The sequence below is a fragment of the Ahaetulla prasina genome, chromosome 3, assembly GCF_028640845.1.
Source record: "Ahaetulla prasina isolate Xishuangbanna chromosome 3, ASM2864084v1, whole genome shotgun sequence".
Taxonomy (NCBI): Eukaryota; Metazoa; Chordata; class Lepidosauria; order Squamata; family Colubridae; genus Ahaetulla; species Ahaetulla prasina.
The window spans coordinates 175,714,466-175,741,697 of NC_080541.1; the positions used below are offsets into that span (position 1 = coordinate 175,714,466).

Here is a 27,232-nt window from a genome sequence, read left to right on the forward strand (position 1 = left end):
CTTGAAATCTTAGGTTTAGAAAACTTAGAACTCTGCCGCTTTCGACAGGACCTATGTTTAACTCATAGAATCATCTATTGCAAAGTCCTTCCTGTTGAGGATTACTTCAGCTTCAATCACAACAGTACAAGAGCAAACAATAGATTTAAACTTATTGTTAACCGCTTCAATCTTGATTGCAGAAAATATGACTTCAGTAACAGAGTTATTAATGCTTGGAACACACTACCAGACTCTGTGGTATCTACTCAAAATCCCCAAAGCTTTAACCAAAAATTGTCTACTGTTGACCTCACCCCATTCCTAAGAGGTCTTTAAGGGGCGTGCATAAGAGCACAAACGTGCCTACCATTCCTGTCCTACTGTTTCCTTTCATTAGATCCAATTTATATAGTTATTTCATACTTATATATATGCTTATATACTATATAGTTACTTCATGCTTATGCTTATATATACTGTTGTGACAAAATAAATAAATAAATAAAATAAATAATTCAGCACTGATTATGAAGTTAGGCTGTTGGTTTCAGCTCCGAGCTTGGCAATTTGGTTGCTAACGTTTCGTCACCACTGAAAGTAGACATTGTCAGTGTGTTCAGACAACTCAAAACGCACTGACGATGTCTCCTCGAATGGTGACAAAACATTTGCAACCAAATTGCCAAGCTTGGAGCTCAAACCAACAGCCTAACTACCAATCCGAGCTACTAATATTCAAATACACTAATTATGAAGTTTGCTGGAGTCCGATTCATAGCCATAATAATAAGCAATCTATCAGGCTACTGAGCAACACATGAATATCATCTTTCCTTCCCATCCCACACCTTACATTCTGTGTAGTTGTCTAACAATCAGCCAATGCTGTAATACTATATTGAAATAATAGCTATAAATTACCAGATCTGAAGACCCAAAGGGCGACAGTTTTTCTATATTTGATGATTGGTAACTTTAACAAATTTTATTCATTTAAAAATATTTATGGTTTATTATTTGGCATGCTCTGTGAACTCAGTTGAAAATAGCAGAACTCTACCATGATATGTACTTTAAGTCGCTCAAGGTTATGAACCTAAGTCTGTGCATAATTGCCTGTTAAAATACCTAAGTAGATCATTTGTAAAATAAAAAATGACTGGACATTTTTATAAAATCAGTGATTATGTTAATACGTTGTACTAACCAATGGCTAGCTTAACCACCCTTTACTTAGTTTAATTGGCTGCGTTTCTGGAGCATACCTAATTTTAAGCCCACAGGATGGGTTTAAGGTCTCAGCATCTTTTTTTGCATCGTAGTGACCAGAACTGCCTTTACAACAAGCGTGCCCATTTTATATATTAAGCCGATCAAGCAAGCGGAATTTTTCTTCGATAAATTGCGCGGCAAGGGTCTAATGAAATTGGTTTCTGCTGCCGGTAACTTGCAAAATAAGGGAAATACGATGCCCCGCAAGCTCACGTGGCTTGGAAAAGTCAGAAAGACTGAGCAATGCTCGGTTAAATTTTAAACCCGGAAACGGAAACATTAATGTCAGAAGCGAGGTGTTTTTTTTTTAACTTTCTTTTGCATTCCGGCGAAGGAGTAGACTAGAGATCTCGAACTGGTGCGCGGTGAGTGAGCTCGTGTGACTTTCCCGAAACTAATCTCCGTTGTCTTGATTTACGTCAGGCCGATTTGTGCAGAGTCAGGGGGTGGGGTGAAACGTGTGGCTGAACTGGCGAGGTATGGTAGGCTCTTTCACTCGCTCTCCTTTTCTCAGTGTTAAAGTATTGGCGGGGAACCTCCAATCCAGATAAAGGGAAAAGAATTAAATACAGCGTGGAAAGAGTAAGAGAATATTAGAAAATTAATCACAATGCGTGACTTTATGTATTTCAAACTGCAGGTTTAGTCGTATGCCTTAGTGGAAAATTTACTTTTTCCAAGTAAAAAGACCTGTGTTTAACTCATAGAATCATCTATTGCAATGTCCTTCCTGTTGAAGACTACTTCAGCTTCAATCATAACAATACAAGAGCAAACAATAGATTTAAACTCAATGTTAACCGTTTCAATCTTGACTGCAGAAAATATGACTTCTGTAACAGAGTTATTAGTGCTTGGAACACACTACCTGACTCTGTGGTCTCTTCTCAAAATCCCCAAAGCTTTAACCAAAAACTGTCTACTATTGACCTCACCTCATTCCTAAGAGGTCTATAAGGGGCGTGCATAAGAGCACAAACGTGTCTACCATTCCTGTCCTATTGTTTCCTTTCCTAAAGTGGGTAAGATAGCAACAGCGCTTAGCCTTGTATACCGCTTCACAGTGCTTTACAGCCCTCTCTAAGCAGTTTACAGAGTCAGCATATTGCCCCCATCAATCTAGGTCCTCATTTTACCGACCTTGGAAGGATGAAGGGCTGAGTCCTATCGATATTTTCTTGGACACTATTTAAGTGATAGGATTTATTTCTGAGACTATTTCACATTTCTGGCTGGACCAGGACAAGCAGTTATGATAAGCTAATGACTTTGTTCCCAGGAACATAAAAACAACAACCCCTGAATATATTTAATACTGATCACAATCAAGATTTATTATTCTCCCTTCATAGTTTGTCTCTATGCTGATGTATGCACAAACATTTCCTTGTACAAAAGTAACATCAGAAGCTGCTTTTATAACAGCTGTATAGAATTTCAGTATGTGCAACCTACACACACACACGCAGAGAGAGAGAGAGAGTTGTAGACTGCAATTGTAGAAGTTGAGACTGCAGAAGTATCTGTGGCTGCGCCATCAAGTTGATACCATACTAGCTCTTAGCTATCATATAGGTAGACTTTTCCCATGACAATCTGCCCCTAAATTGGTCTTCCAATGATACACCTATCACTAGTGTAATTGTGTCTATCTACCTTATTACAGGTCATCCTCTTCTATTTTCTTTCACCTTTCTGAGCATCAAAGTCTTCTCTAGAGAGCTAAATCTTTGCATAGTATGTCCAGAGCAGGAAAATTTGAACTTGGCCATTTCTGCCTCAAGTGAGAACTGGGGGTTCTGTTTAATTTTTTTTAAAAGTAGTACAATCTAATTTTAATAGTAGCAGCGAAACAATTGTTCTTGCTTGAAGATATTAGAATATATTATGTGGTGGATATGTGATCAAACATAGTGTGTTACAGTTAGGCCTTCAGCTTTGGTTTGTTTCCCCTTCAGTATTGCTGCCTTTTGTTTTGTCTAAAAATGAAAAGGATCCTGACTAAAATGCATGCATCAGTAGCTGTGTCTTTGAAGATGGCAAACACATAGTTTTATATGTAGTTTGAGAGAGTATAAAAAAGGAAATGGGCTCTTCATATCTTTGAATGTTTGTACAGTTTGCAGTCTAAATTAGCTTTCCTTATTTGCTGTATCAAATAGATTATTAGAAATTTAATTATAGAAGTAGAAAGATTACTGGTATTTAAATTCCATTCTAATTGTGTATTATCTACCCAACTCCAATGGACTCGATATATAAGTAGTATTTCATTGAGAACATAATTTATTATTTAAATAGCACCCAACTTCCAATGACTTTGGGAACCTTAAAATCATTAAAATATTTTAAAACCAGCAACAATACACACACACACACACACACACACACACACACACATACAACCAAACAGAAGAACAGTGATGCCAAAGAAAATAAATAGCTCTATGGAAAAATTCTACAGCTGATCTTCCAAAAAACTGAGGATATTGCATAGTTGGGAGTTCTTGAAACATAATTTCCTCTTATGATTAAGCTTGTAAAACAACAACTTTTTAGATCACTGCAGGATGTTTCTCTTGGAAACAAAATGTTCTTCATAAGCCAGTAAAGAGTAAAAAAAAAAGGATAGTTACCCATCTTCCTTTTTCCATTGCCTAAGAAACGAGACTGTCAGCAAGAAAAGGAGAAGAATTCTTTGGACTTTAAACTCTTGGCACAGTTCAGTTTTCAACAGAAACATATTATCTGGACCCATGCTTGTCAGATATCAGATCCTATCATATGACTGGTGAATGGCCTTTAGTATCTTGCGGAAATGTACCTTTTTGTTCTTAGTAACATTTTAAATTAACCATGGTACCCTACTGGATTGTCTGTGCAAGATGGGAGTTTGGGGCACTATGTTACAATCACTGCGCTCCTACCTAAGTAGGGGTTTTTACTAAATTTTCATAGGGGAACACTGCTTGAATCCATGACCACTCCCATGTGGGGTGTAGCTTTTTCCCCCTATGGTATTTAACATATATGAAGCTAGTGGGCAAGGTTTGTTTCATGGTACGGTACTGACAATTTCTACATTGCCACACCAACCTATGCTAGATCAGGTTTTGACAGCTGAACTGGAGGCTGTCAAGATCTAGATAGTGCAAAACAAGATTAAATTAAATCCACCTGTCCAGGTTACTTGCCATCAACAAGGTTGGGTATTCTTCTCTCCCTTCAAAGGAATAATTCTCTGGTTTAGGAGAGCTTATAATCCTCCTCCAGCTGTTGCCACTTTTGTTTAAGCTGATGTGCCATATTTAGACCTGGGATGCCTTTTACACAATGATGTGTTCCTTAATCACCATATGATTATTGGACAACTGCAACATGTTCTGCAGGTAGTCCTTGATTTATGACCAGCCAGCTAGTGCTGTTAGAAGTTTCAATGGACATACTCACCCCAAAGCTACTTACTACTCAGTTTTGAAGTTACGGATGCTGTAGCATCCTTGCGGTCACATGAACAAAATTTGGGCAGATTCACCCTCACAATAGGCCTCAGAAACTGAGTGTCTCTCTCCATCCCTCTCTGCAGGGTCCCTGCAGGCTTTTTGCCTGTTTTCTTCCCCCCCCCTCGCCCCCGTTTCCTTTTAGTGAGGCTTACTGCTTCCATATACAGTATTTTTTGCTCCTTAAGACACACCTGACCATAAGACGCACTCCTGCTTTCGGCCTCCGCGCATTCCATTTTTGGCTGCCAAATGCCCTGTTTTTAGCCTCCGCACTCTTCAGTTTTTGGCCTCCTCGCATCCCGCGGAGGCTGAAAACGGGACACCCGGAGGCCAAAAACAGTCAAAGGATGTGGGCCGGTGGGTGGGTGGGGCTTCATCAGTATTCGCTCCATAATTTCCACCAACTTTTGGGAGACAAAAAAGTGCATCTTATGGAGCAAAAATATATGTAGGTCTTTAAGTGTGTGTAGAAGCAAAAAAGGCTTCTACACAACACCTGAGGAGTTCTAAAATCCAATGATGAGGGCCATTCCTATTGTAGTGTTGTATCTTCACATCAAAGAAATAATAAGAGCATTAAGACTTGAAGCTAGCAGTTACTTTGCATATAAAATGTTTTTTCGTGAATAATATTCTGTCAGTGAGAAGTAACACCTGGTGCACTGATATAAAACGGAAAGTTTTAATCAAATTTAATGCATTAATTTCTCGCCTGGGAAAAAGTTCTTAGGTCATCTAGTAGTTCTATAAGGCATTATTTAAACTTAAAGGAAGCCTTTTTTGATGCTTATTAATTCAAAATTATCATAAATATTTACTCATGTTAGCAGCTATGCAGAAGAGTTAAATAATCTTATATACAATTTAAGATGTGGAAATGGACAGAATTTGTGAATGAACATCTGGCATTCTATAATGTTTGCTATAAAATTGGGATTTCACTATTACTCTTATCACATATGAGATTGTTGGTTGATAGGCTTCCCTATTTTCAGAAAATGACTAATACAGTCATGTAAGTGGCAAACTGCATGTACAGACCTGTCTGTAGTTCCTGCGCAGATTTCCTAACTAAAGTACATACTGTATAAACATATTATCTTAAAATTAGATTTCAAGGTAGAGGAGAATAGCAGCTAACTCTTTAGGACAATGTACTTAACCTCTTGTGCCCAATTCTTCCTTTCCTTTTCTCTTTCTCCTTAACAAAGCTGAGCTGTACAGGCCCAGTACTTCCATTCTTAGACTAGATTTATGGAAGTTTCATAAATGTCCTTTGTTCTGATAATTTATAATAATTGTCAACTCTCTAAGAAAATACACAGCATGTGATGTCATTTTCCATAACAGCAATTTGATTAGCAGATGAATATTTTCATAGCATGAATATAATAATTAGAAAGTGATTACTATCATTGATAGCTTTGAAGTAGGGGCTGATAAAACCGTTTGGGAATCCAAGGCGCCTTTATAGGTTTGTCTGCCCTTCAAGGCAGACCATATCTATCGAAAGAAATTCTAAAATACTAGAACCCTATAGAGACAAAAAGACAGACAAAATAATCTTAGAAGTGGAATAATGTTTTTCCTTCCATCCTCCTTATATCAAAGATAATCAAAAGTGGGGAAATCTTGAGAGTGTTGTTTTTTTTTTTTTAAAAAGTTCTGTTTTCCCAGGCTAAACTTATATTTTATCAATGGTTGACATATATTTTTTTCAGGACTCTTCCATATTTCTCTACGGGTTAGAATCTCCAAAATATCTTTTTTTTTTAAAAAATGTTCAGTTACCTGATGCAATTTAGAAAGTTGAGCTTGCTTTTTCTTATTATAATCTAACATGTGTGGATCTATGTATTTTATTAGTGTAAAATATATATGTGGTTTCTCAGGCATTCCATCCAATGGCAAGCAGCGTTAAAAACGTATTTTGATAGTGTTGCTTTTATCTACATTACCCAATTGGAGGGTTTCATAGAATTTCTTTGAAGCAGATGTTTGGGGTCTCTCAGAATTCAGGTCTTATATGCACTTTACTAGACTGGAATGAAAACAGATGCTTGTAATTGTTTGCTTCCTCACAGAGAGACATTTAGCAGTACTCATACTTGTTCCCTCATATTTGAATTGGAGAAATACTCTAAGACAGGGGGCTGCAAACTTGGCTCTTTTAAGACTTGTGGACTTCAACACTCAGAGTTCCCTGGGAGAACTCTGGGAGTTGAAGTCCACAAGTCTTAAAAGAGCCAAGTTTGCAGAGTCCTGCTCTAAGATGTTCTGTTTTGAAGACTGATGAATTATTTCTGTAGCACTTCCATATTTTTGGTAATTTAGGAAAAAAAGGGTTCACAGATCTTTTACCCATGGAATTTATATAATTTAAAGTTAGATATAAGGAAATGATTTCGAGAAAGGATGAGGGAAGTAAAAGCAGGGTTAAATAAGAGCCTTTTATTCCAGGTTCCAATAAAATCACTTCAAGAATAATTTCTAGAGTCAAACTTTATGTTGCACTCTCAGAATTTTCAGAGTTTGTTCCTAGAAGAATAACTGGTTGTGGAGTAGTATTACAGCACCCTACTTTTAACCATAATCTTTTGTTTTGCCAAGAATAATTCACAAAGTAGGAACTCGCACCAAGAATTAATCTATAGACTGCCCTTCTACAAATTACCTGGAATCTAGAAGCATGCACAAAAAAAATCTTAAATTCTTAATTTGTAACAAAATATCCCTATTCAAAGCAAACACATTATATTTGGCCATTTTTGTGCATAGCTCAAAAACCAAACAAAGCAACACAATTTTTGTATTTGGTGATTTGAAAACTCAGGAATCTCTCAATACACAATCACTTAATAAGCACTGCAATGCTCATTCACTGGTTAGTCAGGGAACAAATGTTTAATGTTCACTACTGTGCTGTGAAAATGGCAAGGCAAGACAAAAGTGTAAAATATTGAAATATTTTCAGGTTGAAAATATTTTTTCCTCTTTGTAGGCTTAAAAAAGTAATAAAATGTGGTTCTAAATAATAAAAAGTGTCTGCGTGCATATAGACAAAAATTCATTCACATTGAAATTAATATAAACAACCTGTCGCAACATAATTTCCTGAGTTATACAAAAGACATTTTTGCATTTATTGTTCTCTTGGCCTTGTTTCTGAGAACAAGGTATCTTTGTTCCTGTAGGCCAATGATGGCTAACCTTTTCTGGACTGAGTGCCTAAAGCGTGCATGTGTGCAAATGAGCACGTGCGTGTCTGAACCCCCAAAGTGCAATGCGCACCCCACACATGCGCCCTGCCCCCACGCATACGTGCGCAATCCCCCGCATGTGTCCTGCACCCCATGCATGTGTGCGCAGCCCTCCACATGCACACCCCTGCACATGCACGGCAGAGACCTGAAGACCAGCTGGCTGATGGGAGGCGCCTGTGCATGCGTGGGGGAGCTGAACTGGGGTGATGGCTCGCATGCTGACAGAGAGGGCGCTGCGTGCTAGCTCTGGCATGTGTGCCATAGGTTTGCCATCACGGATGTAGGCACTGAAGCTGTTAGGTTAGTTGTTTTAGTAGGCTATTCTTCTATTTTTTAATATTTCATATGTTGTTTCTTTCCATTTTATTTAGATATTATTTATTTTTATGCTTTCTGTAGTTCTTTTAAAATTGTTGCCCTTGATAGAGTATAAAATGAATACACTGAATATTAACTAAAATGTTGATGTAATATAACACTTCATCCAATTATTATTTTTTTAAATTGAATGGCATTATCAACATCACAAATGCAGTCCAATTTACAGGTTTTCTGTTTTGTGCAGTTAAACAATTATAATATAAACTATTATTACATTTTGTTTAGATAAAGATGCCGTCTGAATGCAACTATGCTTTGCTTCATACTGGACAAAGAATGCCTTTTGTTGGATTAGGTACTTGGAAGAGTGATGCTGGACAAGTAAGTCATTCATTATTAAGTTGAGGGAAGTTAGTTGGAGTATTTAAGAGCTTAAATTCTGTGTTGATAGAAAGGTATGTTTTCATTATCTGTTAATTAAAAGGTTGGGTGAAAGAATTAGGTTTCTTCCATGATCACATTATATTCTGCATTTCCATCCTTCCTAGCCCATTTTGCCATCAGCATAAATCATAAGTTCTGTTACATTTACTCTAAAATTTAGGCTTGACTAGTGGTTATCAAAAGAAAAAAAAATCCAGGTAATGTCCCTATTGATTAAAACATAGAGTCACAATATTTTTCAAGGGGAGAAACTTTATAAATTCCTACAAAATACTCAATTTTCATAAAAGAGAATGGAATCTCCTGATGAAATTATGAAGAAGATACCCTGGGTTCTATTTAGTGTTAGACTTCTGAAAAGCTGGGCAAATATTTTAAATCAGGGGTCTCCAACCTTGGCAACTTTAAGCCTGGTGGACTTCAACTCCCAGAATGCCCCAGCCAGCTTTGCCAAGGTTGGAGACCCCTGTTTTAAATCTCTAAAGCAGGGGTGTCAAACTGGCAGCCTGTGGGCTGGATACGTCATGCTCAGGCCACGCCCACCCCAGTTCTGCAAATGGGAAAAATGTCATGAAACATCACATGACGGCAATATGACGCAGCGAGTTTGACATCCGTGTACTAGACTGTACTTATAGTGTACTTATCCGTGTACTTATAATGGCATTCAGTTTCAATCTGCAAGATATGTATATAATATTGCCAATTTACTTTAGTGGCTATGTTCCCATACTTCCAAATCAGGGGTAAAAATAGTAGCCTTGGAGGCTTCAGGTGATCCACTACCATCTATTTTCTAATCCTCAGATTCATTTCAAATAGCTGCAGCCAAAAGTTGCATCTTCAAAAGTGGCTGGGGTTAGAATCTTAGAAATTAATAACATGTAAGGGAAAAAATTAAATAAAAATAAAAGAACTGAGAAAAAAACATTTATGTACAGTATAACCTTTAGTCATGACCATAATTTGTTCCATAACTTTGGTTGCAAATCGATTTGGTCATGACCAAATTTTGGAAATTTGGTGCTTACAAAAAAAATGATGTAGAAGGGAAAATGAGCTGTGAAAAAAAATATTCTTAATTTTTTGGTCAGAACCCGATTTGGTCGTAGTCAGAAGTGTTCGTGACCAGATGTTCTACTGTATGCAGTATAAGAATAATACCAGTAGCTCCATCTCTATGCATATTAATACACCTCAGATTAAAAAAAACCCAAAGTAAACCTCCATATGGATTCATATTGCCCAATATTTTTTTAATACTGTAAAGCCAATTTAAAATGTTTATATAATATAATAATCTCCAAGGAATGCACCAATTCTCCTGAGAATACAGTAAGAGTTACAGGTTTTTTTCCTCTTCTGTAATTCTTTTGTTTTTCTTCTGAGTATATGTAAATGCCCCACCCCATACAACATATCTCAAACAACTCTTTTATCTGTCTTATTGTTACTTATTAAATTAGAGTAGCCTTTTTGGTCAAATGGAATTGGAATATGCTTCCTTGCATTCTAATCCACTGTTCTTTTCATTTTTCTGTTCTAGGTAAAAGAAGCTGTAAAGTATGCCCTTAGTGTGGGCTATCGCCACATTGACTGTGCTACAGCTTATAGCAACGAAGCAGAAATAGGTGAAGCTCTCCAGGAGACTGTTGGGGCTGACAAGGTAAAATAAAGAATTTCTCTGGGTTCCTATTAAGGAAAGGCAGAAAGACCAGCCATGCAAAGCCATGTCTATTTCATATTGCTTCTACTTACTGAACAATTGTAATTACATCTCTTTATGTACCATAATGTGACCATCAAAAGAAATGTTCTGCTGTGATTCTGTGTTGTAAATTCCTCCTGGTTCTGTTTATTTAACGTCCTGCCCCTCCTGAGGTTTTCACAAGAAACACTTTTATAAGAAAAGCTACAGTTAGTTGTTTATGGAAATGAAGTTTTATTAGATAGTGAGCAGAAAGTGAAGGCCAGGATTGTATTCATAATACAGATGGCACAAAAAGATCTATTAATCAGTGACCAATCTTAGAATTCAGAATGAATCAGAAATAGATCATGAACTGAAGAAGTTTATGTTATGTTATGTAGTTATGTTTTCTGCTTTGGACATGCATCTTATATAATCTGCATACAGGTATCCCTCAACCTGTATCAACCCCTCTAATTGTAGGAAGCCAACAGGAAGTTGCCTCACCTAATGCCTGTGGAATTTCGTTAACAACGGCAACTGGGACTACAGGTAGTCCTCAATTTATGACCACAATTGAGCCCAAAATTGATGTTGCTGTGTAAGAAATTTGTTAAGTGAGTTTTGCCTCATTTTATGACTTTTCTTGCCACAGTTAAATGAATCACTGCAGTTATTAAATTGGTAACACGGTTGTTAAGTAAATCAGGTTTTCCCCATTGACTTTGCTTGTCAAAAGGTTGGAAAAGGGGATCATATCAGTGACCCCGGGAGACTGGAACCATCATAAATATGAGTTGTCAAGCATGGAAATGTAAATCACATGATCATGGGGTTGCTGCAATGGTCAAAAGTGTGAAAAATGGTCATAAGTCACTTTTTCAGTACTGTTGTAACTTCAAATGGCCATTAAGTGAACTGTTGTAATTTGAGGGCTACCTGTACTGGTATTGCTGTTGCTAAGCAATGCAAACGGATTGTTTAGCAATTGAAATTCTGGTCCCAACTGCAGTCATAACTCGAAGACTGCCTGTATTATTTTTTACGGTACCAACAAACCACAAGATACCAACAATTTTCTACAAAGTATTATATTTTGATATCTCTATAGATGAAATGCATGTAGCGTACAAATGAGAAGGTGGCAAAATATATTTATATATTTGTCATATTTGTATGCTGAATGTTTCTGACAAAATTAAATAATGCCCAATGGTCGTGCGGTGCCCACAATTTCTTTAAACATGTCAATTTGCATCAAAATATCTTTTTAATTAAATAGCGAAACGCTTGCAAAATAAGAAGACTATTTTTCTTATTACCTTTCATTTTAATTTTTTTTAAAAAATAATGTGTAATCTCTAGTTCACATAAAAGCTTGTAAAATATTATGTTGTGCCCCCATCATAAAAAATGCTTGATCAGATGTAAAGCTTTTCTCATGCCCCAATGACTAATTCTTAATAATGGAAATATAAAAATCATTGCACAGTGGGAACAGTTTTATACGTGGTTGTTTTGAGTAAGCATGATTCACAGTGAGGAAAAAAATATTTAAAATCAGGATGGAGAGATAAATAGTTTTAGCAGATGGTAGCTTTTCTGAGCTTGGAAATTAAGCAGTGTTGAACCTGGTTCCTGATTGAATGGGAGATGTGTGGGAAAAAGCTGAGTTGTAGGTTGGGCCAGAAAAAACATCTTAGAAGGTAGGGGCAAAGCATTTTAGTATTGGCAGCATGAAAACATGGACATATTCTTCAAATCATCAGAAGATGAACTCAACTTGGAGGAAGGAACACTAAGGTAGATTATGACTAGATAAATAAGGAATGGACTTAAAATGAAAAAATGAAAATATGTAAAAAAGAAGAGTTATTGTCAGGATCCCATTTAATTGTCAATTTGATCATGTTTCTGCTACAAAAAACTCTGGAAGTGAATGTATGAATTGGAAGGAAGGAGAAAATACGTAAAACATAATTTAGACAGAATGAAAGTTTGCTTGTTATGTTTGGCATAAAGTAAACATTATTATGTTAAATGTGACATGGTATGTTAAAACTTTGAAACACAGCATCTTTTCATAGAAACGATTTTGTTTGAATGACTTAAAGAGATCTAAATAATCTCATATGAATTTTGGAACTTATTTGTACTTTGGAGTGAAGCGTCTCCCATTCTACACAGATTCGTCCATTCATTTCCTTCTCCTCAGCAAGAAATAAAACCTGAAATATTAATACAGAGATATTGAATTGAGCAATATGTAAGTTAGTGCTCTTCTTTGGTGCTCTTCTTTGGTGACATGTCTTCATTTGTATTAAGAAATTCTTGAAACAATAATGATTCACTGTTGTTCTTTTTAAAGGCTGTTAAAAGAGAAGAGCTGTTTGTTACATCAAAGTTATGGAACACCAAACACCACCCAGAAGATGTGGAGCCAGCTTTAAGGAAGACTCTGCAAGATCTAAAGCTGGATTACCTGGACCTCTACCTTATGCACTGGCCACACGCTTTCGAGTGCGTTTTAATAAGAGAAAATTAAGAGATTAAATCCCAATTTGTTATTTAATTAAACCTGGGGCACAGGACAGGAGACCAGCTAGAGGTGGAAATTTACTCCTTTTTAAAAAAGGGGTGGGTGGGAAATGAACATTGTGGAAGTTACATATGATCCAAATCCTATCGCAGTGTTGATGTTCTGTTACTTGTTCAGCATAGTGCTGAAAGCAGTCTAAGAAAAATTACATATGACTCCTGAAAGTATTTTGGTTTGCGTGTTCATTCTGGAGGGTTACCATTAATTTGTATAGTTCATAATGCTATAAAAATGTAACTAATAAATAGATAATTAATTATTTTAAATATATTTGTTCTTAATGGTGTTTCCAATGGATTTGCTATCTATTTTTTATAATAGGCGAGGAAATAATCTCTTCCCCAAGAATCCTGATGGTACAATGCGTTATGATTATATTGACTACAAAGATACATGGAAGGCTATGGAAAAATTGGTGGAAAAAGGCTTGGTGAAAGCTATTGGACTTTCAAATTTCAATAGTCGACAGATTGATGATGTTCTCAGCATAGCTTCTGTCAAGCCAGCAGTTCTACAGGTAAGATAGAAGAAGGAAAAGAGGATGTGATTGATAATAAGATTATAATTAAAGGAAATACAGTGTAAAAGAAACAAGTTGTGATTTTTTTGAGAGGCATGTCAACCTACCTGGGTCAAGAAATAGCTTCTTAAGGAGAAGGTGTGTACCACACCGTCCTCTTTCAAAGCTGCCAGCACCACCACCCCTCTCAAGGACTAATTCACCACTCCTGTATCCAACTTGTTATCCCCTCTGGTCATATGTACTAGTCAGGAAGAGTATGGATCTAAACAGAGGTGGTGAAGTTCATCCAAGAGAGGACTTTGTTCCTGTCCTCAGCTGTCACAGGCTTGAAAAAAGTCCCAGATGACTTTGCAAAATGTTACCTTTGTCACCTCACAAGACTGTATAAGCATTTCATCTGAACAGATAAGAATGATTTTGTCTGCAAAATATCTAGTAAAGTGGTCATAGTGGCCTACCGGAGAATCCAACAATGATTTAGGTCACATTAAATAAGGTAGCTGGATGGCATTCTGCCAATAGACTAACTGGACAAATATTGAAGCTTTATCACCCTTTCTGCATCCTATGTTCAGTCACCTTCCCTTTTTATTTTTCACCGCCATTGCTGGAGGTGTCTCCTGTACTACCTTCTGAAGCATCTCTCTAAACCAAAGAGGACTCCCCCCACCTCCCCCAGATCAATGCATAGGGAGAGAATGTTCAGGCATTCTGTCAAGTATCTTCCTCAGTTCTGTGTTTCTGAATTCAAATAAGAGTCTCAATTAAACACTCCTGAGTAGACTGATGAGAAACTCCCCATGTTGTTCCTTGAATCCAAGCAGACTCATAAGTGACCTCGGGCCAACCCTTTAATGCGTCTTTTTTTTTTATTTGAATTTATATCCCGCCCTTCTCCGAAGACTCAGGGCAGCTTACAATGTGTTGAGCAATAGTCTTCATACATTTGTATATTATATACAAAGTCTTTCCTCCCTAGAGGGTTGTTAGTGGCCATTGAGGGTATCAGAAAGTGATCTGACCATTATAAAGGATTGGTATTAATGTCTTTGAGTTGATCTGAGGTAAAAGCCAATCTAATGTGTGGCTCCAGTCTGAGTAGAGATTGTGGTAAGTTGGGGCAAACCATGGTTTCATGGTGGTCATAAATATAAACACATGCAACTCTAAATTTCTAAGTTGTCCTATAACATACTTCCAATAAGTTGAAATTGTCTGAGAGAGTCTACCACCAGGTAGGCAATCTTAAGCAGTTCTGGAAGGCAGCATGCTGGCTAGCAGGGATGATACTACATTAACAGTTCCCCTGCTTGTCCTTGATACCCAGTTTTATATACAGACTTTAGATGTAGTGATTAGTACAAGAGTGCATCTGTTTACATCACCCTCTCATTGAATGTTATTGCCTCTCCTCTTTCCCAGCCTTGGTATCAAAGCTGGTATAGCTCCTGAAACCTGACCAGGCAGATCTTAGACAGAAGCAATCCTTCATTCTCACCTAATCCAGTTTTAAAGGTACATGTCCATGCAGGTCTGCTGCCTCCTCCATCCCAAGGCCATGTAGGGACATGCTCTTACTCCAAATAAAACTGGCATTGAAAAGAATCAACTGGAGGCCAAGTTCTCTAGCAGTTCAGAATACAGGTTCTTAGTTGGAGCTGGGGGACAGAAATGGGGATTGGTATCAAATATCCAATTTACTTTTCTCTGTAACAGCCTGTCTTCACTATGCCCTATGCCCCCATCAGTATTTTGATCCTTTCCCATTCTGTCCTCTCCTGTCTCTTCTCCTAATACAGGGCATCCTCAACCTTTCAATACAGTTACCACCCTGTTTGTATTTCTGAGCAATCGTTCTGCCACTTAGAATATAGCTACCTTAATAGAATGGGCCATGGGCGCCCTCCAGCTATCCCTCCCTTCTTCCACTACTCCGTCTCCCACTCATCCCCATCCCCATTGAAATCAATATAACCTTCCATTCCAGTTCCACCCTTAGGTTTTTTTCCCACTCTACTCTTCCTAGCTGTCCTCTAGAAAAAAGAGTGCTCCCTCATGCTGTAAGCTTCCTTTTCCTCCTTTCGAAGTTGGTCCTCCATTCCACTTGCTCTTGCCATGTCCCAGTGCCAGTCCTGATTTCCCATACATACAATTAAGTTTTCTACTCTTTCAGCATACCATCTCTCAGCTATTTGGGTCCCTCCAGAAATGGCAGTGAAGAAACCACTTCTTTTTCCATGGAGCCTTGATGATGCAGAAAGTTGCCATTTATCACTGGCCTTTCTTTCTTCAAGTGAACCTTATCCATCTTTTCCACCAACATCAATCGGTTAGTTAACATTACTGTTTCTGCCCACTCAGTCTTTTTTGCAACATTCCACAATCCATCAAATATTTAGGCCACAATCTCCAATTCTCTAGCCCCAGTTCTCCTTTCTCCATTGTTGTTACCAATTCCTTCTCTTCATGTTCTGCGCTTCCTCACATGATCTTCAACTCACAGTAAAGCATAGAGTCTGCTGCCACGTCCTATCTTGCTGCTTTCTTTCCTGCATACGGAGTATCTATTCTCTTGTATCCTATCAAGAAGATTGGACCACTCCAGAGCCAGCTGTATATTACAGGAAATTAATGGGTCGGTCAGTCCTCAGCCTTAATTCCACTCCAGGAAAATGGACTGAGAAATTAGCTAAATTAGTGTCATTTACACAGTGCATCATTTTCTCTGTATCTGTTCCTGTTGTTGGCAGCAAGCAGACATATCTAATGTCACATGTTAATGTTCTTTCATTCACAACTACATTGTGTACCTGCTCTGTGATTCTCACTTGGCCAAGGCCTCACTCCTGCCCGTAGCTTGCAGAAGTGGGTTCTAAATTTTTTTACTACTGGTTCTGTGGGCATGGCTTATTTTGTGGGTGTGGCTTGATGGTCATATGACAGTGGGTGTGGCTTGATGGTCATGTGACTGGGTAGGCGTGGCCAATTCAATGTCTCTCATGTCAAGGGGTACCTCACTTGGCCCCTCCCCTCCCAGCCATTCCTTGTCACACCCAGCCTCAACGTATCTATAGTTCTGCAAAAATGTTGTTCACCTTTTTTCAACTTTATTATCTACATACTATAGATCAGGGGTCTCCAAACTTGGCCACTTTAAGACTTATGGACTTCAACTCTCAGAATTCCTCAGCCAGCTTTGCTGTCTTAAAGTCTTAAAGTGGCCAAGGTTAGAGACGTCTGCTATAGATGCACTTTCATGGACCACTGAAAGGAGGAAATGGCTCACATGCTTTGCCCAAGAGTGTGATAGGCAACAGTCTTTTAAGGAGCTGCTAGAAAGAAGCGGGGGGGGGAAGTATTTTCCAAAGCACCAGAAGGCAAAACAAGAAGCAATGGGTGGAAACTCAACAAAGAGAGAAGCAACCTAAAACTAAGGACAAACTTCCTGACAGTGTGAACCTATATAGGTTTCAGTCATAATTTCACATATAAAATAACCATTCATTTAATACAACCTGTATATTGTTCAAAACAATCATTAGTATTATGGCTGATGTTTGACAGCAAGCCTAAAATCCCCATTCATTCCCCACTCCAGGGGAAGGTTACTTCAAAATCCCCATTTCCTCCCCACCCCACTAATCTGTTCTGGGAAGGAATCAAACTCCCCCCTCTTCATTTCCCAAATAAAATATCCCAGATAATTAAGGAATAATCAAGTTGCTAGCAAGGAACCTGCCTGGAATTCCACATTCCTGCCAGCTGCATAAAGGAAACTTTGTAAGCAGAAAACAGCTACGGGTGCTTAGAGATCAGTAGAAAGTGGAAACCGGAAGTTTGGTTCCATTTACAAGCAGGCAGAAAACTCATTCAAGACAGGATACTTCACAATGGAAATCACCCAAACCTTTTTAAAAACACAAAGCCCATGTTGCACAAACCCCAAAACTTCAAAAACATTGAACCATATAAGAATTCCTCCACTTATCCAATTTGTTGTTCAGCTGACCCAGAAAGGAGCTTCCAGCTCTGTCAATTTAAAACGACAGCATTTCCCCCCTCCCTTCTTCTTTGCCAAGCGATCTCCTGGCTGAGAAGCGGGCTGATCAGTTGGGAGGCTTCTTGGCTTCTCAATTTAAAGGGACGGTGTCTTGTTTTGTTTTTCCCCCTCTTCTTCGACAAGTGAATCTTGATTTTTTCCTTCTAGCTGATCAGCTGGGAGTCGGGAGGCAGCAATAGATTGGGTGCAGGGCCAGGCAGAATTTTTAATACCGGTTCTCCGAACTACTCAAAATGTTTACTACAGGTTCTTGCGAACTGGGGAGAACCGGTAGCAACCCACTATTGGTAGCTTGCAGGATTAGTGACCAAGGCAGCTAGCACTCGCCCTACTTCTGCTGTCTCATCCCTATTTCTTATTCTGCTTTGCCAGTTTTCCATGTCCTGCTTTCCAGGTTTTTTTCTCTCTCCATCCATTAGCATATATCCTCCTCACTGTAAATTTAAGTTAAAACCAATCTGAAAGAGGGATCAAAGCATTAAAAAGTGTTCCTTGTTTTTAAATGTTCTTGTCTCATTTCCAAGTTACAGCAAAGGGGCACCTTTCTCCCTCCTGCAAAGTAATTTGAGTATGTATCTTTGTATTAAAAGTGTAGAGGCAGAGACAGTATGTTCTACCTTATAGCATATGTAGACGACGGAATCCCATCACTCAAGTTAGCTCCTTTGTTTTCATTTGAGCCGCTGGAGAGCCAAAAGTGTGTTTTTATTAACAATGGAACCATTTAGTTTTTCAGAAATAATTTAAAATCCAGTAAAACAGGAATGGGGGATTTGTGAACCTTCAGATCTTGCCGAATGCAGGTCCTTTGATCCCTGACCATTGATGAAGCTGACTGGGTATTAGCAGGGTCAAAGATGTCCAACTCCAGCTATAGTGAAAGAAGGTATAGAAAGAAGAAGGATCTTCATGTTTTTTCCTGTGATCTTTTTTGTTTCACAGCCTGTATTATTCTGATACCCTTATGGACCAGGATATGGATTTAATTGTGGTACCGGAAGGGGGAAAATGCAATCAGCAAAATGAAAATAATACATTTGGTGAAGTTATTTTGCTTCTAGTTAATGTAGCACAACTTACAAGCCACACACAATTTCTACCGCAGCCATTTCTACACTTTGCCATTACATTTTCTAACATTAAAATTAGGAGAATTTTCTTCAAAAGAAGATATAGGTTGAAACTGGTTTAGTGATCTTATTTCTGTTTATATAGTTCACCTGTCATAGAATATTCATCTAAGCTAGACAAAAATATATAGTATAGACTCTAGCTCAATACAATGTGCCAAAATGTTAGCTGCATGTTTGCCACCAACCTTCAGTTTATGGTTGACTTAATTTCCCCTAAATTTTCAATGATTGGAACTGATTACTCTAAAAGCTACTCTTTCAGCAAAGTGATATTAGGTTTTTTTGCCACTAGTCTGCTCACTATTGTACATTGCTTTTAATAGGTGGAATGTCATCCTTACCTAGCCCAGAGAGAACTAATAGCTCATTGCCATCAGCGAGGGCTGGTGGTAACTGCTTACAGTCCTCTTGGTTCACCTGACCGGATGTGGAAGCACCCAGATGAGCCAGTATTGCTGGACGAACCTGGGATAAAGAAACTGGCAGAAAAATACAACAAATCTCCTGCTCAGATTCTTCTCAGGTATTAATAAATTAGCCTTTTGGGAGATCAACATTAAAGATCTGAGAGTGCAGAGAGCTAGACCTAAAACTCTTTATATTCCTTATTAATATATTTAGCTAAACACCGTACAGTACAAATTGGTGTTACAATGTTATGATGTGATGGCAAAAGGATTTCGACCACTCCCGATTTTGTAAACACTTGAATTTTGGTTGTGTAAGTGCTGAAATATTGCAGTGATTGTGGTGACGAAGTGAATTTAGTATCCTCTTGAAAGGACAGAGTGTAGAAATATAATTCCAATACCAAGTGAGGCCATTGATTTGCCTAGCCCTAGGCCATTCTGAAGAGTTGCAGAGGCATTCCAGTTTTCAAATAAGCACCGATAAAGAGATGTCAGGGATTGAATCTGAGACTTTTATAATGCAAAGTTTTTTAGAATAAAAAATTCCCTAAGTGAGAAATGAAGCTGGTTTAATGATTACGCTGGTAGCCTAGAAACCAGGAGACTGTGAGTTCTAGTCTCACCTTAGACATGAAAAGCCAAGTAGGTGACCTTGGACCACTCACTCTCTTTCAACCCAACTCACCTCACAGGGTTGTTGTTGTTGTGGAAAAAATAGGAGGAAGGAGTATTAGACATGACAGGGGTTAGGGCTGATAACTTTAAAGCTAAACAGTGGGAAAGAGTAGGGATGAGAGAAACACTTAGATTGGCTAGGCAGGATATAGACACAGATACAGACAAAGGTAAAGGTTTAAGAGAAGAATATGGAAGCCAAGAATAAGAATTAAAGTATAGATGCGGACAAGAGATGATGGATTGAAGGTGGATAGGAAAAAGAAGGGAAAGAAGAAAGAAAAAAATCCTCTTTTTTCTTTCATTTTTTTATAATGGTGGCATAAGGAGAAATTAGAATAGGCAAGTTTAAACAATATTGTGATTGGTAAACACTGAGCAATTAAATAATGAAAACATATTTTAATATAAACGTGTATTAATATTAGAATCATAAAGATTGGATGAAAGCAAGAATATGAATAGTTATTTTGTATGAGCATTAGACATGTTTGCCACCCTGAAGTTATTCATAAAAATAATAAAGGAGGAATATAAATAAATAAGAAAGGGGAAAAAGAATGTTAATTTTTTGCAATGTAACTAAACATTATTATATTTTGTTAATAATGCAGTATTATTTTTATTATACAGTATTAATGTTTTTATTCTTCCATTGAAAACAACTTTGTAATTTAAAATGGAGATTTGCAACAGAAGGTGCTTTACAAACATTTTAATCAAATTAGCAAAAACAAGGTAGCAGCTTAGTTTTTTCAAAAAAAACTTCGGATTCTAGGAATACACTTTGAAGTTCAATTCAAAGAACTCTGATTAGTATTCTATATTCTATGTTACAGTGGCATTATTTTTAACTTTGAGCCCAAAGTTTTGTAGCCTTGTAGAGAAAATATTATTTCCCCTGTCAGAATAGAACACTTTGGATTTTGTTTATCCTGAATGAGAAAATCACAGCTTGTTGTTTAATTCTGTGACAGATGGCAAGTTCAGCGTAAAGTAGTTGTTATTCCCAAGAGTGTTACCCCTGCACGCATACTCCAAAATCTTCAGGTAAGTGGGACGTCTGACTGACTTGTGAGACGAAGCCATTACTGTAGGCAGCTTTGGTCAGCAGTACTGAAGCTTCAACTGTGTTTTTTCCTTGGAAATACATTGTACAGGTAGTCCTTGCTTACTGATTGCTCATTCAGCAACTATGTGAAGTGACAATGGATTGAAAATAAAGATTTACAGCGGGTCCTCGCATTAGCCATCTCAGTGTCCCTGCAATTACATAATCATGGTTTAAGTGCTTGGCAACTGGTACACATGTATGACAGTCACAGCATCCCATGGTCATGTGATCTCAATTTGTGACCTTCACAGCTGGCTTCCAATAAGCAAAGTCAATGGAAAAGCCAGTAGGAAGTCCCAAGTCATTGTCACAAAGTTTATGTTTAATGAGTGATTTCTGTAATAACTCCAGCCAGAACTGATATTATAAGATGTGGTCACTCGTGTTTTATTTTGCTACCATGTCACTTAGTGATAGAGTTGCTGTTCCCAATGCAGTAAGTAACTGAGGACTACCTCTGTAGGAAGGATATAATTCTCAACTGATGTGTCCTGGTATCATTTTACTAGAGCCAGTGAAGGCACACATGCACATTCTGGTTTGTTTGAAGCTCCAGCTGATCAACTAATTTACTATTGAATTTTACTACCACAGATTCTAGGCTTGTTTATGAGACTATACTTTTTTACCTGCTACACTATACTGGTTTAATATATCTGGTGTTTCTAGTTTGTGCATTCAATATATTTAATTAATGTTCATTTGTAAGCTTCTGTCTCCCAGACTTTAAAGAAAACCTTTTCCCTTTTGATCTTGATAGGTCCAGTAGAATCCAACATTTCTGTGTGGAAATATTACTCAATTGCTTTAAACTGCACTTCAAACATTATTTTAATGTTGCAATTTCCTTTTGAAGTTGTTATAACCTCTTTGATATTTTTCAAAAGCTTTAGAAAAAATTCAGATAAATGTAAATCCCTTCTCTATCAGCCCTCTTATTTAGAAATCATTAAATAATAGATGTATGCTATCCAGAAAGTGTTACAATTAATGCTACTATTTGCATACTCTTGAAGTGCTCAGAATAATATGCACATTTTTGCTTGTTTATCTTTTTATGTTATTTCTCCATATTACTTGGAGAGGTATTACATCTGTAAAGGTAAAGGTAAAGGTTCCCCTCGCACATACGTGCTAGTCATTGCCGACTCTAGGGGGCGGTGCTCATCTCCGTTTCAAAGCCGAAGAGCCAGCGCTGTCCGAAGACGTCTCCGTGGTCATGTGGCCGGCATGACTCAACGCCAAAGGCGCACGGAACGCTGTTACCTTCCCACCAAAAGTGGTCCCTATTTTTTCTACTTGCATTTTTACGTGCTTTCGAAACTGCTAGGTTGGCAGAAGCTGGGACAAGTAACGAGAGCTCACCCCATTACACGGCAGCACTAGGGATTCGAACCACTGAGCTGCCGACCTTTCGATCGACAAGCTCAACGTCCTCGCCCCTGAGCCACCACATCCCTATATTACATCTGTAGATGATTGGAAAGTTACTCTTTTTGCAATAATGGAAAGCAGAATTAACATCACTGTTTTTCTTTCCAAAGAATTATTGCTGAGTTTGTTTCTTGTTTCTGAAAAATATCCTTTTTGCTTAACCCACCAAAGAAAACTGCTCCTGCATTTTCTAGTCAGTTAAATTTGGTAGGTTATGGGAAAAATGAGCTGAACAGTTAATCCAGGGGAATAAAACAGTAATAGTCACTTTGGCATCTTGTCAACCAAGGAAGGTGGCTGTAAGTTAGGCAGCACTAACCTAACTCAGGAGGCCCATTCTGTAGGACATAGCCTTACCTTATCATGATGAATCACCTGGTACTTTGATTTTGCAAAAATTCATGATGATGAAATCCCAAGTGAAAGTCAAACTTCTATGGTCACGAACTATATCCTTTCATTATTGTGTTGTGACCCAGTTTGTCGGAACAACTATGGCATATTAGGCATGTTGAGAAAATTTCTGTCTCCATGATACTTACTTGGATCTTTACAAAAGCTATAGTAGAATGCCTGAATATATTATGACTCATTCAGCTATAAGCATTGTATCAGCTATACAATGGAACACCTTCCATGTATGTAACTCTTCAGCCTTGTTGCAATATTAATAAAGCTACTATAGCAGGAGTCATGAATCTGATGTTCCAGTGAATTCAGCCATTATAGACAATAGTGTGAGATGCTGAGATTATAATACCACAATATCTGAAAGGTCACAAATTTCTCAGCTCATTACAATAGTCACTATTGTCCACTATCACCAGTTTTCACCAAATTATATAATGTTCTGAGGTTGCTTTTTGTGATGAAAGTTTTGCAAGGAATAAACAAACTTTATTAATATGAACTCCTACTGAGGAATTTGCTTCTCTGAGTTCAGAGATTGCTGCTTTTTTGGCACTTGTTTTCCACTGTATATCTCATTGAGGATAAAATTGTAACTTTCCTGTAAACTACACTCCAAATGTACAGTATATAGCACCGCCTAGAAGAAATTCTTAGTGTGAGTTTTTTTAAGGTTGCCTCCAGTATTAGTTTCCTTGCAAGATGTCCTGTATTAATAGTTTTGCCAAGTTTCTGAAGTTTGTATCTATTTAACTATAGTGCTATAAGCAGTTTTTCTTATCTAATGAAAGTCATCATAAAGGAGATAACTTTGCAATTTAAAAATAATGAAACTTTACAAATGAGGATTTTTTTTCACACTTAGATTTAGGCATGCTTGCTACAAAAAAACTTACGTTTTCTTTAGATGGTTAGGATGTGCAATGCTTTAGATTGCAGCCAAAACATATTTTAGAGTGGGAGGATGCATTCATACCACACCTATCTGCATCACCTTAAAGAAGCTGCATCTTTAAGGAAGTGCAGTGTGTACACCCATTCCCACTTCAAAGCATCTTTTGGCTTTAGCACTGAAGCCAAAGTACATCTCTTAGTAGATAGCTCTCATTACTTAGATATGTTCTGCACCTGTTTGCAGAACACATTTACATGTATTCTACAAGCAGAATTTTTAAGTGATTAAGACCACTCATGAAATAGTAACAGTGAAAATCATAGCCTGAATTAACAGTAAATATATTCATATGTTTTAGGTGCTTGACTTCAGCCTGACCGTTGAAGAGATGAATTCTGTTGAGAGCCTGAATAAAAACTGGCGATATATTGTGCCAATGCTCACGGTAAATGTTGTTTCTGTTCATACAAAATAAATAAATAAATAGATAGATAACTAAATAAAATGAAACTGAAATTTGTAAAACACGCACTGAGTGTATTTAGTCTCCTAGCCCTTCAAAAACTTCTCCATCCTGTTCTGTCAACAAATACATGTTTAAATGTTATATTTGTTAATGCTTTAAATTAAAAGTTGCAGTTAAGAAATGGATTAAAGTACAAATAAGTCCATAACATCCATTAACAATGTTTCCATGTTTAGTTCTCCAAAGTAAAAATCTGAGTGCCCTATAGCAGCTTGTGAGGTATAGAACAAAACTATACAGTTACAAAAGTTCCTTTTCAAAACCCTCACAATTTTATAAACCTAAGACCGTTTGAGAAAAGTAGGATTAAAGGAATGAAATCATGTTTTAAAATAAAACTAACAAGAAACAATATTAAGAAAACTTCAGAATATATTTTTGAGAATAATATAAGTTTAGATATAACCCTTACCTTTGCTGCTCTGGTCATATTAATATACTGTAGATAATATAGATCAGGGGTCTCCAACCTTGGCAACTTTAAGACTTGTGGACTTCAACTCCTAGAGCTTGGCTGGCTGAGGAACTCTGGGAGTTGAAGTCCACAAGTCTTAAAGTTGCCAAGGTTGGAGACCCCTGATATAGATAATGATTAAGACATGTAATATAGTGTAGATAAAATGATAATGGTAATATAGAGAATGATGATGATGACTGTTCACATTTACAGTATTTCTGAACCTTGAACAGTTTTCGTATATGTGGACTTCCCAGAATTGCCCAGACAGCTTGATGGCTGCAGGCTAGAGAAATGCTAGTCTGCATGCTGACTGGGGAATTCTAGGAGTTGAAGTCCACATATCTTAAAGTTGCTAAAGTTGAGACACACTCTACTAGCAAATGGTTGAAGATCAACCTTGGCTGCTGGGCTTGCTGATTTTTTTTAAAGAAAACATGTCTAAATGTCTGAATATCTTTATGTCTTAATTTTTTTTCTTGCATTGTTATATATAGTATTACTTTGCCATTCAGTAACTTTCAGCTATATTACATAAAACGATGTTCATTACCTTATCTGTCATCTCAGTTGCATACTGCAATAGTTTATTTAATTCTTCCTCCTGTTCTTTATAAGTTACTTGATGGAGCAATCTGTTCTTGGAAATTCTTGGTGATATTAATCAGTTCATGGATTTTTATAAATGGCCTAAGAGAACGATGTGTATCAATATTTTAAAAAGTAATGAGAATTTGTCCTTAGGATAATGATCATTATTAAGAATCAGCCATAGCTTGAAAGCTGCATTTTTATTTTTCAAATAATGTTTATTTCATGGATGAAACAGATTTTTAATCAGTCCATGAAAAGTACACCAGATACCCATGCCTTGCCAACCTCTAGAAAAGAGGAAGATGGCTCTTGTTCTTATCCCTGTAAGCATGTGGATTAAGGACCTGATATAAAAACATAGAATCTTGACCATTAAATCTCTCAAGCATTGCCAGGAGTCAGAATTTTTCATTTAAGACCAACACAAACTTAAAACACTAAGCAATTACACTTCTGATTGCCTGCTTCGGAATCGTTTTAGTCATATTTATTAATATTATTTTTATTTTTATTTAGGAAACTGTATAAGGCACATGCCTTTGCCCCATTTGGATATTAATAATCAATAAGGCCAATGCATATATAGGTAGTCCTTAACTTACGACCACAATTGAGCTCAAAATTTATGCTGCTAAGCAAGAAATTTGTTGTGAGTTTTCCCTCATTTTACGACTTTTCTTGCCACATTTGTTCACTGAAACACTGTTGTTAAATTAGTAAGTCGGTTGTTAAGTGAATCTGGTTTCCCCATTGACTTTACTCATCAGAAGGTTGCAAAAGGTGATCAATCACATCATGCCACAACACTGTAACCGTCATAAATGTGAGTCAGTTGTCAAGCATCTGAATATAAATCATGTAACTATGGAGATGCTGCAAAAGTCATACATGTGAAAAATGGTCATAAGTCACTGTGTTCAGTGCCGTTGTAACTTTGAACGATCACTAAATGAACTGTGGTAAGTCAAGGACTACCTGCATTCACTCATGTGCATAGAACACTTATGAATGTGAGTACTGGTGAGATACTTTCAACAGAGGCTCACTGAGGAAGAATAAGATCAGCCTTCCTTCCATCTCTCATGAGAAGAACCTTGCACCAGGAGGACACATCATCTTTCTCTAACTTGCCAATATTCAGATTCTGAGAGTTATGAAAGGCAAATTGATGTACAGAACATCTCCCATGGAGATCAAATTTGCATGGTTGTTTGGTTATGGCAAAGGATCACGATGGTTAACATTTGACTAAAAGACTTTTCAAAATCCTAAATGTTAGTTAAGGTCATCTGTAAAAGTGCCATGTCTCCTTCCCATTCTCTTAAGTATTACTATTGGGGTAGATATTTTCAAACATGTTTCTTTTAAAGTGTTCTTTTCAAAACTATACATTGATAAATCTGATACAGCAAATGTAAATATTTAAAATGTGTACATTTCTCACCAGGTTTTTGTTTGTATTCTCTGATTTCTTACTATATATTAAAAAAAAAAACAAGTTGGAAGCTGTGCTGCTTCAGATGCCTAAGGCGTAGTTAGTGTAGTGATTCATTTGCTATCTTTGCATACCTAATGTAGTATCATGCTGATTATAGGTTGCAATTGATACAGAAGTATCAATTTTTTCAGAGAAGTAAAAATTATTTTGTTATTAAATAAAGTCAAATTTCAGATAGTGCTATATTCACTTTGAAATAGTAGAAACAATTGTGCTTCCTTTTAACTAACAGTTTTCTTTATCTTTTGCAGGTGGGGGACAAAATGATAGCAAGGGATGCTGGACACCCCCTATATCCCTTCAATGAACCATATTAATTCACAAAGCTACTAAGATGAAAAATGTATTTCCATTCAGGACAGCTGCTGCCATCAGTTACTAGATTAAAAAAAAACATACCCAAATAAAGTTTTATATCTATGAGATTGCAT

At 37.2% G+C, this 27,232-nt stretch overlaps 1 protein-coding gene across 1 annotated transcript; it reads left to right on the forward strand.

Annotated features, from left to right (window-relative positions):
• The first annotated feature begins 1,499 nt into the window (after positions 1 to 1,499).
• Positions 1,500 to 27,224, forward strand: AKR1A1 (aldo-keto reductase family 1 member A1). The gene is made up of 9 exons (XM_058178560.1): positions 1,500 to 1,619; positions 8,627 to 8,722; positions 10,332 to 10,451; positions 12,844 to 12,995; positions 13,396 to 13,591; positions 19,114 to 19,313; positions 20,853 to 20,925; positions 24,085 to 24,171; positions 27,053 to 27,224. Exons 2-9 carry the CDS (start codon positions 8,633 to 8,635, stop codon positions 27,116 to 27,118), a joined length of 984 nt encoding a protein of 327 aa, XP_058034543.1. The 5' UTR covers positions 1,500 to 1,619; positions 8,627 to 8,632; the 3' UTR covers positions 27,119 to 27,224.
• Positions 27,225 to 27,232: the final 8 nt, after the last annotated feature.

Coding starts and splice junctions, on each gene's coding strand:
- AKR1A1 (XM_058178560.1), top strand. CDS start 8,633: ATGCCGTCTGAATGCAACTATGCTTTGCTTCATACTGGACAAAGAATG. Junction 20,926..24,084: donor GCATACTCCAAAATCTTCAG/GTAAGTGGGACG, acceptor CATATGTTTTAG/GTGCTTGACTTCAGCCTGAC. Junction 24,172..27,052: donor ATATTGTGCCAATGCTCACG/GTAAATGTTGTT, acceptor TATCTTTTGCAG/GTGGGGGACAAAATGATAGC.